This window comes from Rhipicephalus sanguineus, chromosome 4, assembly GCF_013339695.2.
Source record: "Rhipicephalus sanguineus isolate Rsan-2018 chromosome 4, BIME_Rsan_1.4, whole genome shotgun sequence".
NCBI lineage: Eukaryota > Metazoa > Arthropoda > Arachnida > Ixodida > Ixodidae > Rhipicephalus > Rhipicephalus sanguineus.
In genome coordinates this window covers 192,266,785-192,283,238 of record NC_051179.1, presented here as the reverse complement: position 1 = coordinate 192,283,238, position 16,454 = coordinate 192,266,785, and the positions used below count along the sequence as shown (strand labels likewise).

General features: G+C 47.3%; 1 protein-coding gene across 1 annotated transcript in view; it reads right to left on the bottom strand.

Annotated features, from left to right (window-relative positions):
* Positions 1 to 16,454, bottom strand: part of LOC119390983 (protein DDI1 homolog 2) — an 87,185-nt gene that overhangs the window by 51,341 nt on the left and 19,390 nt on the right. Inside the window, exon 3 of the mRNA XM_037658689.2 lies at positions 10,760 to 10,887. Coding sequence (XP_037514617.1) covers positions 10,760 to 10,887 — 128 coding nt within the window. The remainder of the gene's footprint in view (positions 1 to 10,759; positions 10,888 to 16,454) is intronic.

The window sequence follows — 16,454 nt, the reverse complement described above, 5'->3', positions numbered from 1 at the left end:
AATTTTGGATAATTCGAAATGGTCACCGCAGTCCGGTCCGCAGTGCATAGGAGACCATGTGTAAAACGATTCATTAATTCGAACAGAAATTGCCGCCTCTACGGATAATTCGAAGCGCGCGCCGCCGAGCGTCATCATTGTCAAACACTAGTGGAAGCTTTTACGGCCGAACGATAGGTGGCACGACCGGTTTTTTCGAGCTTCAAGTGGCCTCCGAGCAAAGGGCGAGCAAAGTATGGCCTCCGAAATCCAGGGAGCAATTTTTTTTTTTTTCCGTAGCCCTCCCGCTATCTCAGCGCCTGGCGCCACTTGTATACGCGGGACCCGCGGGACGCTGAGGAGTCGGCGGAGTAGTCCTAGCAGTCCTAGGCCGCACCCGGCAGCGTCACTTTGTTCCTCGAGCACGTTCGTTCACGCCGTCAAGCCGTCTTATTCCGCATCGAAGTTGCAAGATGCCGCGGGGAAACTACTGCACGAAGACTGTGAAGGAGAAGGTGGAGATTTTGCGAGAGGTTGACCAAGGGAACTCGAGCAAATACGAAATTGCGAGGAAGCACGGCATACCTCCGAGCACGTTGTCAACCTACATACGCAACAGGACGGCCATTGAAAACGCCTATGAAGCCGAGGATTTTGGCGCCAGTCGAAAAAGGTCAAGGACAGCGAAGTTCCCGGAACTGGAGTCAGCTTTGATTATCTGGGTTAAAGAAATGAGAGCCCAGAGTATCGCATTGAGCGGCCCTATCATCATGGCCAAGGCAGCCGATTTCGCCCTGCGCTTGGACATTGAAGACTTTGTCTTCAATGTCCGAGCTTCAATGGCCGAGGGATGGTTTCATCGTTTCAGGGAGCGGCACAATCTCGTATTCCGCACGTTATCCGGCGAGGCAAAGGAAGTGGACGCCGAAACATGCGCTACTTGGAGAAGCGACACCCTGCAGCAGTACTTGGAGAGCTACTCACCACAGGATGTGTTTAACGCTGACGAGACAGCGTTATTTTTCAAGTTGCAGCCAGACAAGACGATCACCTACAAGGGAGACAGCTGTGCCGGCGGCAAGCGCAGCAAAGAGCGTGTCACTGTTCTGGTCGCCGCAAATATGACCGGTACGGAAAAGGTCCCCCTTTTTGTGATTGGCAAAGCACTCAAGCCACGGTGCTTCAAAAACATTCGGTCACTGCCGACGGAGTACGCCGCAAACAAGAAAGCCTGGATGACAGGTGACCTATTCAGGAAGTGGCTACTGAAATTCGACAGGCGAATGGAACTGGGCGGCAGACGCGTTCTTCTTGTCGTCGACAACTGTTCGGCGCACAAAGTCGACGTTGAGCTGAGAGCAACAAAGTTAGTGTTCCTTCCAGCAAATACGACTGCGGCCCTACAGCCAATGGACCAGGGTGTGATAAGGAACATCAAGTGCTTTTATAGGCGTCACATGCTGGAGAGAATGATTTTGTGCGCGGGCGACAGGAAGGACTTCGGCATTACGCTGCTCACTGCCATGCACATGTTGGTGCGCGCATGGGAACAGGTGACCGCGACCACAATCGCAAACTGTTTCCGCCACAGTGGATTTGCAGCTGGAAGTGCGCAGGATAGTTGTGACGTCGACGTGGACGGGGCTGAGGAGCTCATGCCAGTGGCATTGCGCGACACTCTTCGGGGCGTACGTTTTGCCGATTATGTTGAAGTTTACACTGGTGCATCGGTGTGTGGTGCCCTGACTTATGAGGACATTATCGCTCAAGTAGCCAGCGCGCAGCCTGTTGCTGAAGAGCCAGAAGGTGAGGAAGACGAAGATGACGAAGCGCCTGTGCGCCCGTCAGCTTCTGCGGTGATGGAGGCACTTAATGTGGTGCGTCTCTTCTTCAGCTTTGAAGAGGGTGAAGAGGATTCCCTGCGCCGCGTCCGCGCGCTGGAACAGAGAGCCGCAGCTGTGGCATTCAGAGAAAAGAAGCAGATGGTCATCACCGACTTTTTTGGCCAATAAATATTTTTCGTGCCCCCACCCCCGAAATCCACCCATTTTTGCTCACTTTCATTATTTCGAATTTTGTTTAATTCGAAATTGCTCAGCGTTCCCGTGGAATTCGAATTAACGAGCTTTTACTGTAGTGCGGTACCGCTTATAGTGCGAATATTCGCGACTCCGGCGACTTACGTTATAAGCGGTCTATGCTTAGTAAGTCTCGAATTGAATACCGAATCGAATTAAAAAAAAGCTGAATACAGAATTGAATATCGAATAACAAGTATAAGGGGGGACGTGGCATTGAAAACTATCTTTGCTTTTTTATCGAGATAAAGTGATAAAATTTGGCATGCAGATGTGATATGTTGTGCTGATATCAGCTATCTTTTGTAGTTTTTGAGTTACAACACTTGATAGACTCTCATTATCATCCCAAAATTAATTAATGAATTAGACATAAGTTCATCAAGATTTTTGCATAAGGATATTCATAAGGGCCCATTCTATGCCATAACGCTATTGGTTTATTTTTTAATATTCAAATAAGCACACACAAAAATTTTTGAAATTTCTTGTGCATATTGTCTTACTAACCACTTTTACAAAAAGCCAATTATAAAAATCTGTATGACGTGCAGACAAATATGGACAGCTTTACAGCACTCACCAAAATCTCAGGATCTAAGCACAGAAAATGGAATGGTTATACCTTTTTTCTTCGTTCAGCGAACTGAGAGCGCAGAAAAAACACAAAGGACGAAGCGAGGAACCACATAAGACGAGCGCATGGTTCCTCGCTTCGTCCTTTGTGTTTTTTCTGCGCTCCCAGTTCGCTGAACGAAGAAAATGAATTACCAACTGGGCCACCTTTCGATCCTCCTGCAAGGTTATATCTTTATTTGTTGTGAAATGGCACAGGGATGACTGACAGCAACTGTTCGAAAAATGAAAGCTGAGAAAATGGAGCTAAAAGAAAATGGAGCTAAAAGCTAAGAAAATGGAACTCGGAAGGAAGCTGGTTTTATTTTTCATTGGAAAAATGCAGCTTTGCGGCTATCTTGAGCTCTATCTGTCCTCTTTATGATGACACCAATATGGTGGCACTGTGCCAAGGAAAAACTTTAGATTTGCATTTTCTAACGCCCAATTTTCTCACAGTTTTCGATGACAGCACACTAGTAAAATGCTTTTTTTTTTAATTTCTACTGCTTATTTTGGTCTAATATTTCACCATGACTTAAAACATGGTCTCAAGCCATGTATTCGCACCAACTAGCCTCCATAGCAGCTTTACTTGCATGGTCTCAAGATTGCAGAAAAAAAGAAATTGAAAAATTGAACATTTTGACCGAATTTACCATACCCATTGCCACGTCCCCCCTAAAAGAAGCATGAATGTTTACAAATTCTCATGAAAAAAAAGCAGCTGTTGTGCGTGATCTGAGGTCAACTTCTCCCTCCGGGCCGTAACAATGTTACCAGCCGTCGAAAACAACTTTTCACTTGGTACACTTGTTGCAGGAATGCCCATGTATTTCATGGCCATCTTGCACAATCCTGGGAAGTGCTGCTTGCCTGTTTCTTTCCACAATGCTAGAGGGTCTTGGTCCTTGCTGGAAGTGGGCTCTCAAAGGTACCGCTTAAACTCCTCGATGTTGGCTGTTTAGGTGGAGTGTCTTTTTTCTGATGACGCTGCCAGCTTCTCAATGCTGTCCCAGATACTGCTGACACACTCCTTGTGAGCTGTAGATGTCGACGCTTCGACATAGTCATTTGATTCTTCTTCTGGAGGGAGCTGCAGCTCAGTTCTTGCAAGCTCCAAGAGCCTTGTTTCCTGGACTGTCTCAGTACAGAAGAGGTTCTTAAACCTTGGGTCACAGGCACATACTCCTTTTGCTCGTCCTGCCCTGGAAACCTTGTCCTCATGCTTTTCAGCAAATTTCTAGCAAACTCTGAGGTGTCATCATCGGCTGCAATACAGTCTTTCAGAACCATCCGTGTTCCATACAAAGACGGTACCCCTGACGACAAAGTTGCATATTTGTGGCCACTAAGATCTTTGGTCACCGGTGCAATTGGTTCAAGAGCTTTGATTAGTCCAGCCACAGCTTTCCACTCCTGTGAAGCCAAATTGGGCACAGTTGTCTCAGAGGTGGCCAGCTCCAAACAGATGGCTTCCTTCAGCTGCACAAGACGCGAGAGCATATCGTGCTCACTATTCCACCTTGTTTCCGCGTCTTGAATAAGTTCCAGAACTGAGAGCTCCATTCGTCACTGGCAGTCCTTCAGTCTTGCCACAGCTTGGGCACTGTGTTTGTAATGGCCAACAATTGCGCGACACTTCTTGAGAATGGCAGGCACTCCTGCTATTTCCTCCTTGGCATCTTTTATAGCTAGTTGCAGTGTATGGCCCATACACTGCATTGGGACGCAAGAAATACCCCTAAGGGCCGCGTGAAAGTTTCGTGCATTGTCCGTCACGACATAGACTGGCACTTTCTGCAGTGGCAGCTCCCAGTTATCCATCACTGCTTGCAGGTGCTCTAGGATGTTGCAAGCAGTGTGGCTCTCGGTCACGCTCCGGTTTTCCAACGCAAAGCTTGTCATCTCGAAGTTGGAGGTTAAATAGTGGCAGGTGAGGCTGATATAGCTCTGGTTCATAGGTCGGCAAAAAAATCGGAGCTCACTCAGACTCACTCAAGAAATATATTTTTCTCTGAGGGCTCACTCTGACTCAGACCAGATTCGCTAAACTTTTTTTCAGCCGGACTCACTCAGACTCAAACTCTCCAACATATTATTCAGCCGGACTCACTCAGACTCAGACTCACGGCGTCACCTGAGTCTGAGTGAGCCTGAGTGAGTCGACTCATGAGTCCGTTCGCGTAAAATTAGCATTTTCGATCATGGTGTGAATCCTTTTCAACGCCAGTATCTCCCATAATCAGTGCTCTACGATACGCCTTTTGATCTTGTGCCTTCAAATACGAGTTATCATCATATGTCATATATCATCATTATCACATATCCATCCAGTAAGGACATTTTCATGAAATACGCGACTCACATGAGATATTTTTATCAAGAACATCCAATGAAAGAGTTAGCGGGGGAGGTCATGGCACCCCTACCCCTAACTCACGCCTCTGATCAATAAATATTGAGGTGGCGCTGAATGCTAGTGTGCTGAGATACCTGTGAATGGACTTGAGTATAAACGTAAGCCGATATAGAGCTTTCCACAGGAGCAGCCTCAAACCAGTCAGCTGCAGGGGTAGAGGGTATGCTCTCAGTGTTGCCATCCTGCTTTGGGCTGCGCCACTGCCGTGTTTGTGTTGCTTTGGTACGCGTTTGTGTGACTGTGTTGTGCGCCCGTCTCCGATACGAAGTGACTACCATGGCAGAAAATTTACTGCATTCGCACAGCAAGTCATCTGGCCATCACTGTGTCGTGTACGAGTGAACGAACAAGCAGCAGAAGAGCAATATTTTAGGTGCAATCGTGTGTCCGCAGCACAGTACGCCACGCGATGAGTGCAAGTGTGGCATGTTCGCGCTGCATCGTTTTAATTCGTCGCCTGAACTGCGGCAGCAGTGGGTGGCTTCAGTAAATCGGAAGAACTTCCGCATGTCGCCATCGTCACGCCTCTCTTCCCAGTATTTCGTTGGTGGCAAGAAAACCGACGAGAACAACGTTCCCGTGCAGCACTCTGGATAGGAGGGTACGCAAGCCACTGATGACTCACCTAGTAACTTGTAAGAATGTTACAGATTCGTACTTTATATCGTCCATAACACAGCGGCCGACACTGGCTGCGAACTCCACCTTGTCCGTGTGTGCAGGCTCATGGCCCGATCTGAGTCTGAGTGAATCTGAGTGAGTCGACTCATGAGTGAGTTCGCCGACCTATGCTCTGGTTAGACCTCAACATCCACATGTCACTTGTCAATGAGATCGACTCTACGCCTTCCTGGAAGTCCGCGTGCATTCTCTCCTTCACAGCGATGACTGTGTCTCGGTACAACTCTGGGATGATTGTCCTTGAAAACGTAGTGCGGCTGGGTACAGCTCGTACAGTGCAGTGCCGGCTATAATGCGGTTTTTTCTGACTCCCGTTTACCCTCCCACAGAACTCCATGTATATGCATACCGCTTATTGTGCAGTCCCCCGAGATGAAAGACCGGTTATAATGCGGCTGCCGGAACGTTCTCAGAGATGCGAGGGAGCGAGCGTGCTTCTCAGCGGAGATGGGCCGGCGGGGGAGAGAGCGGCGACGTCGTTACGAAGGAGGAGCGGACGTGGAACAAACGAACAAGGAGCGGGGGGAGAAAAAAAAGGGGGATGGCGGTCAGGGACAGCAGCCCAGCGCGGGTGCGTGGTGTGAGGACGGGGAGCGGGTGCGTGGCCGACGGAGAAGCCTTTGCCCCCTTGACATGCGCGCTCCGCTACGTACGGGCACCCGCGTCTGCATCAAGAGCGCGTTACCGCTATTTGTCTCCGTCGGGAAAATAGTTGCTTCGTCGTAGAGTGCAGATATCGCGCGTGCAACCTCGATTCCCCCGCAAGTAACAATGCTTTGAGACACGATTGAGCTTTCGCCTTTGCCACCAACAGGCGGACTTACAAGCTTGAGAGAATTTTTCAGGATAGTTGCCGCAGCTGTTCTCCCGACCGCGAACCGAAACTGCGTTTCACGCGTGATGCCCTTGGTTTAGCTTGCGAGTGCGATCTCTTTTACGCCCGATCTCCGTGTTGCCTAGGGCAAGCTTCTCAAGGCGGCATGCCAAGTTGCAACGCGCACGCTAGGCCTAACGAGCGCTAGCTGCCATGTCGGCGGCCGCGGACTACAGAAGTTGCGATTTGGTGCCGAGTCGATGAAACATTTTGCAGTTGCATTTAGAAGGGGTGACTTACATCTTTAACGAAAACGCGGGCGTGCGTGTGAAACACTCGAGTGGTGGTTTGTGGTCGCCACCGTTTTCAACATGGCGCACGCGCAGTGTGCTACCGCGGCGACTTCCCGTGACGGCGCATTTTTTCCGCATTCGTTATGTCGGCACCACAGGTCCGCGGGCGCTAACCGTTCAACATTTCCAAATGTAAGCAGACGCAAACTTACGTCCCAGTCGCATGCTTCGATAGTCGGAATCACGCGCCTACCCATTGGTCATGTTTTGCACACATGCAACCTTTCAAAAATGTTGTTTTGGTTATAGTGCGGTACCGCTTATAGTGCGGATATTCGCGACTCCGGCGACTTACGTTATAAGCGGTCTATGCTGTATCTTGTACAAAGGCTCCATGTGGTTCATCAGCTCTTTGACACACCGATTTTCGACACAGCTGTAAGGCTGGAGGTCGAGCGCCAGCATTCGGGTAATCCTTGTGGTTATCACCGTTCTCTTGCGCTGCGATAGGTCCTTGCCCAACTTCAACGCATTTTTGATGAGCGACTGTGCTCCGTCTGGTCATCCTTGTTTACCGCTGTCTCTCATGAACAATCTGTGCAAAGAAAAATGCTTGTTCCTGAGATGATTCGCAAGTGGCGTCAACGTACTCAATGGCGTGCGAAGTTTCATGTCACAGCTTTTGCACATTGCCTCTTGGGTCGAGTTCTTTACGAAATGTTTTCAAATGGCACTTTTCGTTCGTTCACTCATGTCGCACCTGACCAGCAGGACCGTCGGATGACGTTTTCCGGCAGCTCGCGCGGATACAATTCGATAGCAGGACACGTCGGCGTGGTTTCCGATTGCGAGGGACTTGGTGGTTTCGGATTGCCCGGAGAAATGACGCAAACGGCCAAACGGCGGGGAGCCAGCGGTTGGATTGGATTTGATTTGTGGCCCCACCCTTTGTAACGGGCGGGCATCAACCGATGCCCTGGCCTAGAGGAATAAAAAATGAAATTAAATTTTAAAATGAAAAAGTTAAAAAGCGCATGCAGGAGTGGTTACACAGACGTTAACTAACCACCACTGACTATGAATATGTTCACGAGAAAAGCTTCGACGAGTCAACGGAGAAGTTAAACAAGCACCACCTCTATCCCGTTAGCGAAAGTAGAAGAGACATTGGGTGGCTCTGCGGTCGAGAGGCGGCGCAAGTGCCGCCCGGCCAGCTGAGTGGTGGACAACTGTACGCCAAACTTGGGACCTAGGCTGTTGTGTGCGTGTCTCCTGCCTCTGTCGCGTGCGGGTTTCATTGATTCCGTTTTGTTTTCTTTTTCTTTTTTGAGGCCACGACACTGAGCGCGTTCCCCCTTTGCAAAGGGGCAGGCCACCAGTACATCATCATTATCATCGGCCGCGCAGCGACGCGACGCAACCAATGCGGCACGCCAGCAATGTTCTCTGTGGCGGCCGTGGTGCGTGGTTTTGCAGTTCGTAATGGCGTGCTTTCGTTTTGTGCTCACGAATTGCAGTCTGCGATTCCTCACAAGTGTATTTACAACTGTTGCATGTGTAGGAAGCGAGACATAGTGCAGCCAGTGCGAGCGGCGCAAACAAAAGGCTGTCTTAGATGAGTTTCACAGCTCGCATAGGCGTGCGCAGGGTTCCCCATCAAGGGGGGGGGGGCAAAGGTTCATCGCAGCGCCCCCCCCCCCACCCTACTAACTCAATGTATGGGGCAGATTTTGCGCCCCCCCCCTCTTAGGTGACTAGAACGGTCAATGTACGGGGAAGATTTTGCACCCCCCTTCTTAGGTGATTAGGGAGGGTGGCCCCCCCCCCTGTGCGCACGCCTATGACGGCTCGGCTGTGTCACGACCACAATTTAATCTGCAAGCTCTCAGGTTCGTGACATTCAAACTTTGTGTAGTTTTGAACACAGTCTCAAAGTATTGTATGTGTTTCACCCGCCAACCAAACATACTCGCCGAATATATCGAATATTCGAGTAACCGAATACTTCATATTTGATTCGCGAATCGAACTATTCGACAAGTTGGAATTCTATTCGTATTCGTATATTTGAGTATTCGCACACCCCTACATAATTGGCTCTGCATGATTGCCAGTAGTCTTTAGATGTCAGCAATCATACTGATAATCGTTATTGCACAATGCATGCACATGTGTCTAATTAAGGGAGGCAACCCACTGTGTCCCGTGACAGCCAGTAGCGCCTTCCGAATCCTAATAGTACACTTTTCCACATGAAACCAATGTACTCTGGCAAAGGTGACTTAAAAAGGGTTCTGCATGCGATAGACTAAGGCCAGACCATTTTGTTTTCTTTTTTTCTTTCATCCTCAATCAACGTGCAATTGTTGGTGCACACAACTTGGCTAGGTCAGCTGCTCTGTAGGAAGCTAACTGGTTTTATGTGCAACTGTTAGACACATAAAAAATCACACCATCTCCCGCTAATGGGGACCATGAGGCGATGCGAAGCAGCGTTTCGGCATGTAGAGCCCGTGTTTCAGAGGGGTAGTGGAGAGGGGAAAGGGGAGAGGGAGAGGGAAAGTGGAGAGGGGGAGAGGGAAAGTGGGGAGGGACAGTAGAGAGGGGAGGGGAAGAGGAGGAGGGGGGAAAGGGGAGAGGGATGTGGAGAGGGAGAGGAGGTGTGTGGAGAGGGCTTGCGCATGCGCAGTAAGGGTGGTCACGCCGCACACCACCACCACCACCGGATTGAACTCCGCTATAAGATGCTTCACATCTAAAAAAAATCACGCCGTATCCACGAAGTGAATGATGATGAGTGGGCGAAGCTCCGGAGGTAATCTGGTAAACCGTCAATCCCCGTAAATTTTGCCCACTCGATCATCATACAAAGACCTGACACACAAACGCGGGGGTCCTTATATACTATAACGTTAAGCTCAGGGGAACGTTTGTTGTCGGCGTTGCCGTTTTGCCTTTCGAGGGCGAAAGCGCGTTCACGATCATTTTCATCCATGGCAGAAAGAGAATGTGTGGTCTGGAGCGTGCTTATACTTCATGGTCATCAGTGTCATCGTCATCGTTATCACTTGTAGTGGGTACATTCCACTATACTGGAACGCGCTTATTCTTCATGGTCATCAGTCATCATCGTCATGGAACGTGCTTATACTTCATGGTCATCAGCGTCATCGTCATTGTTATCACGTGTAGTGGGTACATTCCACTATACTGGAACGCGCTTATTCTTCATGGTCATCAGTCATCATCATCATGAAACACGCTTATACTTCATGGTCATCAGCGTCATCGTTATCACGTGTAGTGGGTACATTCCACTATACTGGAACGCGCTTATTCTTCATTGTCATCAGTCGTCATCGTCATCTTTACGACATGGAGGGGATACATCCCACTATGCGTGGCTACCTACTACTACATACTACAAAGGAGGGACAGGCCCACACCCTAAGGAGCTTTGCCCCTAAAATGCAAATGTTCAGCTAGAAGCAGATAATTTCAGGTACAGACCAGCAAAATGAATGAATTAAATGAATTTTTCAGTGATGCAATTTGAATGAAGTGCCATTAAAATACATTGATCAAATTTTCAAGCGTCTACTGTACATGCAGTGATACAAGATAAGTCATTTACCCTTTTTAGGGTCATGCCAACATAGTGCTTATCTTTCATTCGAGCCCCTCTTGCATATTCTGTTCTTTCGAAGGCTTCTTAAATTACATTTTTGTCCTCTATGTAAATAGCTAAAGCACATACGATGGAATGGCAGCCATCTTTTCAAGGACTGCAGTACCTGGAAATCCTTCCCATCTATAGCTGGAGAGGTTGCAGCACATGTACTCGATAGGACACAGGAGAAATATGTGAGTGCCATACCTGAGTCAATGAAGGCCTTGACAGGGTGACCATTGACTCGGCAATTGATATACAGCATCACCACTTGGCCAAAGCTCTCGGGGTGATACTCCATGGCGGCCTCCATGTTGGAATCTATGTTCTGCTGCCTGAAATATGTCGAGCAGTAAAGCCCAAGTTGGGCGGAAAATGTAAGCAGAAAATTTTACATCTTGCTTTATTTTTTTTCCAATAAATAAGCAGCTAATGACCCCCTTATCACGGCGTGACACAATTTTATAGCACCCAGTAGTAGTCTCAGTTTCAGAGAGTGCCGAGACAGGCAGGACCCAGCGGGGTTTTCCCGCAAGCATAGCTGGCTATGTGAACAAAAAACCACGTACACTTGAGCGCCATGTTGACAACTCTTTTCAACGAAGGCTCCCTGGGTGTTGCCATAATCCCCTCTGGAATGTTGCAAATACGTGTGACCCTCCAGAAATGCACTGCCAAGGCAAGGACGTCAGCCTTTGTACTACCGTGAAAAGGATGTGCTCCCCTTATCCATTGAAAAGGTCTGCTAGGAGACAGTGCTTGCAAAGGGCATGGCTGACAACACAAATTCGTGATGCAGGTGGTTTTTGATTGTTTACATTCAAAACCAGTTGGTGTTGATGTCGTGAGATGGTGCATTTCCCGTGAAGTTGCGCAACACGCACTTTAAAATTGATTTTAAATATGCATTAGGCTATATTAAAGGGGCCCTGCAACACTTTTCCAAGTAATCATAAAATGCTTTTATTATGAGTTTGTTGCCTCACGAATCGACTGCCACAAAAATTTTTAGTATCTGTCAAGTATGAGTGGAGTTAGAGAGCTTTGTCGCACGCTGTAATTGCTTTCGCTCTTCTCTCGTCCCTACGAGCGGGCTGGAAGCTAAGCAGGGAGGGATGGCACAAGGGGAAAGAAGTTATGTCATGCGTGCGTCATGACGTTGAGCACTTATTCTTTTTTCGAACGTGCAGCTCATGTTTAGCGTGATCGCGCGCGCAGGCACATAGTGGCCTCTCACGGTGGCCCCGGTAATTACGCAGCTTGCAATGCTCAAATCAGCCAATGGCCATGAATTTGGGTATACGGCGCAGTCATTTGGGTATATGGCATAACTTGTAGAAAGACTGAACGATTTCTAGCTGACCTTGAGAATGGATTGTAAATTCTAGGCTGCGTGTTGCGCTATAATGTTTGGCTCGCACGTACTCAGGAGCCTCGATTGCCAATCGGCAGTGTTTTCTGATCACGGTGAATAAGTGTTGCAGGGCCCCAACCATTCATACTTTGTAGATGATGCACATGTGCCTGCGCAAATCCATTCCACAAGTCATCTCACCTTCAAAATTTTAAGTCACTACTTCAAAATGGCAGAAGAGCAGCACTTACAAATTTCACCACCTAGACAAAAAATCAGAACCCAGGCACAGCATTTCTGACATGAAAACTAGCGACATCACATTTTTCTGCTTCTATATAGAGCCCCTATTCAATTAAGAGGAAGACTGCACTTTAAAACATTTCTTGTTAATTCCTGATAGATTTTGTCGAAACTTTGCGAGTTTATGTATATTTGTGTGCCAATTTCAAATATGTAATTATTTTTCCAGTACAATATGCAGTTGTTAATGATATGTGGTGGTTAGGGCCATTGATGGCCAAAGAGCACCAAGACAATAGTTAGAAAGTGATGAATGACAGTGCCAGGTGGCTCTATAGGGGTCCAAAATCCTGCGCACTAAAGCACATAAAACATGTATAATGAATGAAACCATGACAGTGAGGTAAAAGTTCAATGAATTAAAACAGTGTCATTGGTAACGATGAGCTAAAGGTTGACACAATACGAGGGCACTACTGCCTCGCAGTAGTGCAATAAAAAAAAAATTCAATGAAACCTAATTTGGGTCTAGCTGGTACATATTCCCGAGGCTAAAAGTACAGCGCAAACACAAGATGCCCACGAAGAAAAGACACGACACAAGTGCTGCTTGTGTCGCGTCTTTTCTTCGCGGGCATCTTGTGTGTTTGTGCTGTACTTTCAGCCTCAGGGTTAAAAAAACGATTTTCCCATAGCAGCATTCTTTTTAAGAGGATGTGCTACGAATCCCCTGAGCGAATGGCTTCTAATGTGGCACTGTCTTTTAATAATATGCAGTCTTTCAAATACAAAACATTTCATGTGCCATTTTTGAAACACTATTTTTACTACAATGAGTGAGTTGCAAAGTAAATGAGCACATCACAATATTCTCAAATGAAAACTGTATGCAATACGAGGTTGATGGTGAACAGAGCAAAAACTGTGAGCTTACGCATTGCACAAAATGGATAAAAACATTATGCATTGTAATAGTTGCATACAGTTTAAACCCTTGCAGTCCAAAAACCGTACCCACTTGCTGGCTGTTACAGTCCGAAACTACTTCACCAGCTTGGGGCATAAACGACATCTGTGCTAGAAAAACTCATCAGATGTTTATTTTTTGCAGTTTATTTTGAGCGCCAGCCTTTTAGTGGTATTTTGGCAGTGCACTCTCCTGTCCGAGATGACTGCTGCGATACCAGAGCCGCCGGTGGAGTCTGTTGCTGGCCTCTGTACAAACACTTTCTCCATCATCTGATGAAGACCCTCTTCTCTAAATGATTTGGAATTACTGCCATAAGAGGCACTCTGAGAGAACTGCAATCAGCATGGAAACAAAGCCCAGACTAAGCACTCAAATAATTCGAGGCTCTGCACTGTGCAACTACTGCCATTTATTGTAAAAAAAGCAAAGCTCAAGTAAAAGAAGCTTCTTTCAAGCATGGCACACAGTGCATAGTGAGAAGCGCATGCAATTCAACCATGCCTGTTGGGCAGTGCTTTATAGCAGATCAACAGACCGCAAGGGGTTGCCACTAACTGCTTCACAAAAGCTGCACTTCACATGAAAATTCGTTGCGTGCATTCCATTTCCGAGCAACACCATCATACCTAGACATATTGGTACACAAGATTAGCTCATCATGATCTGCATCGTGCCAGTGCTGGCCCTCAATGGTACATTAAGTGCAAAAAGGGATACATCAGCTTACATGTTGATAGCGCAATTCTGCTACATACAAGAGTCAAGAGACAGAATTTGCACATCCTCAGCAATGTATCAATGGGGTACCTCACCGCCTTTCAGAAAAGTACAGTTCAACCTCAACTTAACAAAGCTGGTAACATCAGCAGCTTACTTTAGTATGTCGAAGCTGCGTTATATTGAAACAACAAAGTAGGGCTGTGAAGAATTCGCTTTAACATGGAAAGTGCTGCAAGATTGTCGAAGTAATACGGTAGTACAAAACAACTGATTTCAACAGTGTAGAAAAATCAATTTTATGGAATCTGAGATACGATGACCAAGAAGTGATTTGACGCCAGTGAAGTCCTTTTCACAGCAGCCGTACATCAGACGTAAAGCCGAAAGGAACGCAGGTCCAACGCACTGTGGCAATGTGGGTTAAGTGAAGCTATCACACCTATTCTGCCACTGCAACTTGTCATCAAAATGTTGCTCACATTGGTGTGACTCCGATGCTATCAGGTTTACCAAGCCGGACCACTTGCTCTCACCAAGTTCAATGAAAGTGCAACATCGAAAACCGCAAAACAAAAGTGCCGAGGTATAAAACCACATGAAAGCAGGGCAACAGCTTGAATTACAGCAACTGAGTCTATGGCGGTCATGTTTTCTATAATGCAACATTGCATGCATGTTGTAAGGAGTGGGGTTCGGCGGGTCTCGTTACGGTAGCCGGCTCCCGCCGTCCGTCCCCATAGCCGATGATTCCCAGTGAGGAGACGCGTTCTTTCAGGAAGGAACGTAGATTTATTTACATGATTAAGAGATTGGAGTGAAAAGAGAGAGCGAAAAAACATCAAAAGTCTTCGGCTTTTATAGCCCCGAGACCGTCACTGCAGAAGCACAGGCAAACCGGTGTCAGCGTCTCCCGCCAATCCGGTGACCTGTCGTCCTGGTGTCCGGCCTCCCGAAAGGAGGCAAAGAGTCACACAATACACTCGCCACGCCCCGAAGACTCGTAGGTGAGAAGGTCGGCGAAGAGTTCAGTCCAAAGGGGAGTTGGGGGTGGAGGGCCGATGACCTCCACTTCCACTGCCGGTAATACTCGGAAGAAGCGTTGAATGATGGCTGCCTCGGGTGAAGGCACCACCTGGGTTGATGGGAGCGTCTTCAACGGCACGATCCCACGCTGACCAAAACGCACGATAAAGCGGGTGTGTCGAATTTCGGAAAACACGCAGACCGCTCCCTCCGGCACGGGTTAATTTTCCCTGCTGCGGTAGGGTAGAAGGCAGAAGTGGCGGGGTGAGAATCTCTCCCGCGGTGCTATCTCACGCAGAGAACAACAAGCCAAAAAGGGGTCTCCGAATTCCGACGTCCTTTTTCTGGGAAATCCAACCACGGCGACCTGCTCGCTCGCTCGGCATAAGCTCCTGCAGGAAGAATTGGCGTTCCTGCCTCCGTCTAAGCGCCGATACGGGGGGGAAGACAGCATTCTGGCAGACAGCTGTACGCTCAATGGCGTCTGCCTCGATGAATTTTCAGGCCAAACGTAACAATGTCCAAGGAACCAAATAGAGCACTGACAAATGGCACATGCAGTGCAGAATGCAGAACTACACTAACTACACTGCTTAGTGAAAACAGTGTAGTGCACCAGGGTTGCCAGTCACTCCACATGCCACGCATAAGCTGCACGCTTTCCCTCTCTGCCGCAGTCACTGCTGGAAAAGACGTTCCCTTTGATGGCCATTCACTGTAGTGCAGAACAGGTTTAGAAAAATGTCTTTGCAAGAACTGCTAGCAACTCAACCATACAACCAATGGCATTAACAGATGTTTAAATTTATTGCCTCAGTCTTTCTCTGCAGCAGCAGTAATTTTTCGCTAATATATTGAAATTGCAGGTAAGCATGCTCTGTTATACTGAGGTTAAAAATATGTGGCATTCTGTGGCAATGACGTGAAAAGCAAAAGACTTTGTTATATCAAAAATTTCTTTATAGTGAAGTTCGTTAGACAAATATTTAACTGTATTAATGCCAAAACTTATGACATGAGTTTTTCCTTGTATAGCACAACAAAGTGGGAATTTCAAGATGCTGTAACTATTAGGAGAGTAAGAAGACATGTTTTGATGAATAAAAAATGTGTCCAAGTATGGGTGTTAAACCAGGAGGAATAGCTACAAAAGGCACAAAACAAAATCAGTATCTACAAACGCCACTGAGTTGTACATACCCCTTTGGTGTATGTTCTGGTTGAAAGCACATTCTATAAAAAAACTTATCACGACCTTTTTCAAAATAATTTTCTATATTAGTAAAACCAACTGCACGTACCAAACACCTCTGGCACACGACTACAGACCAAGCAAAATTAAAATTTTATAAGTGAATGTGCACCAGAAAAAAATTGTAGCAATATATTTTTGCACAAAAGTTCAGGTAAGAAAGCAATGTACAAAATGCTACAAATCTCATAGCCCTCCTCGAGAGTGATGGAGACTTTCTTGGCCCACTCTGAAGCTGACCTTCATTTTCTCCTGTACTCTGTACCTTTAGAGATCCATGCATTGCATTTCGTTGGTGGTGTTACTTCTTGAATAAACCGTATAAAAAGCTTCTAGCCCA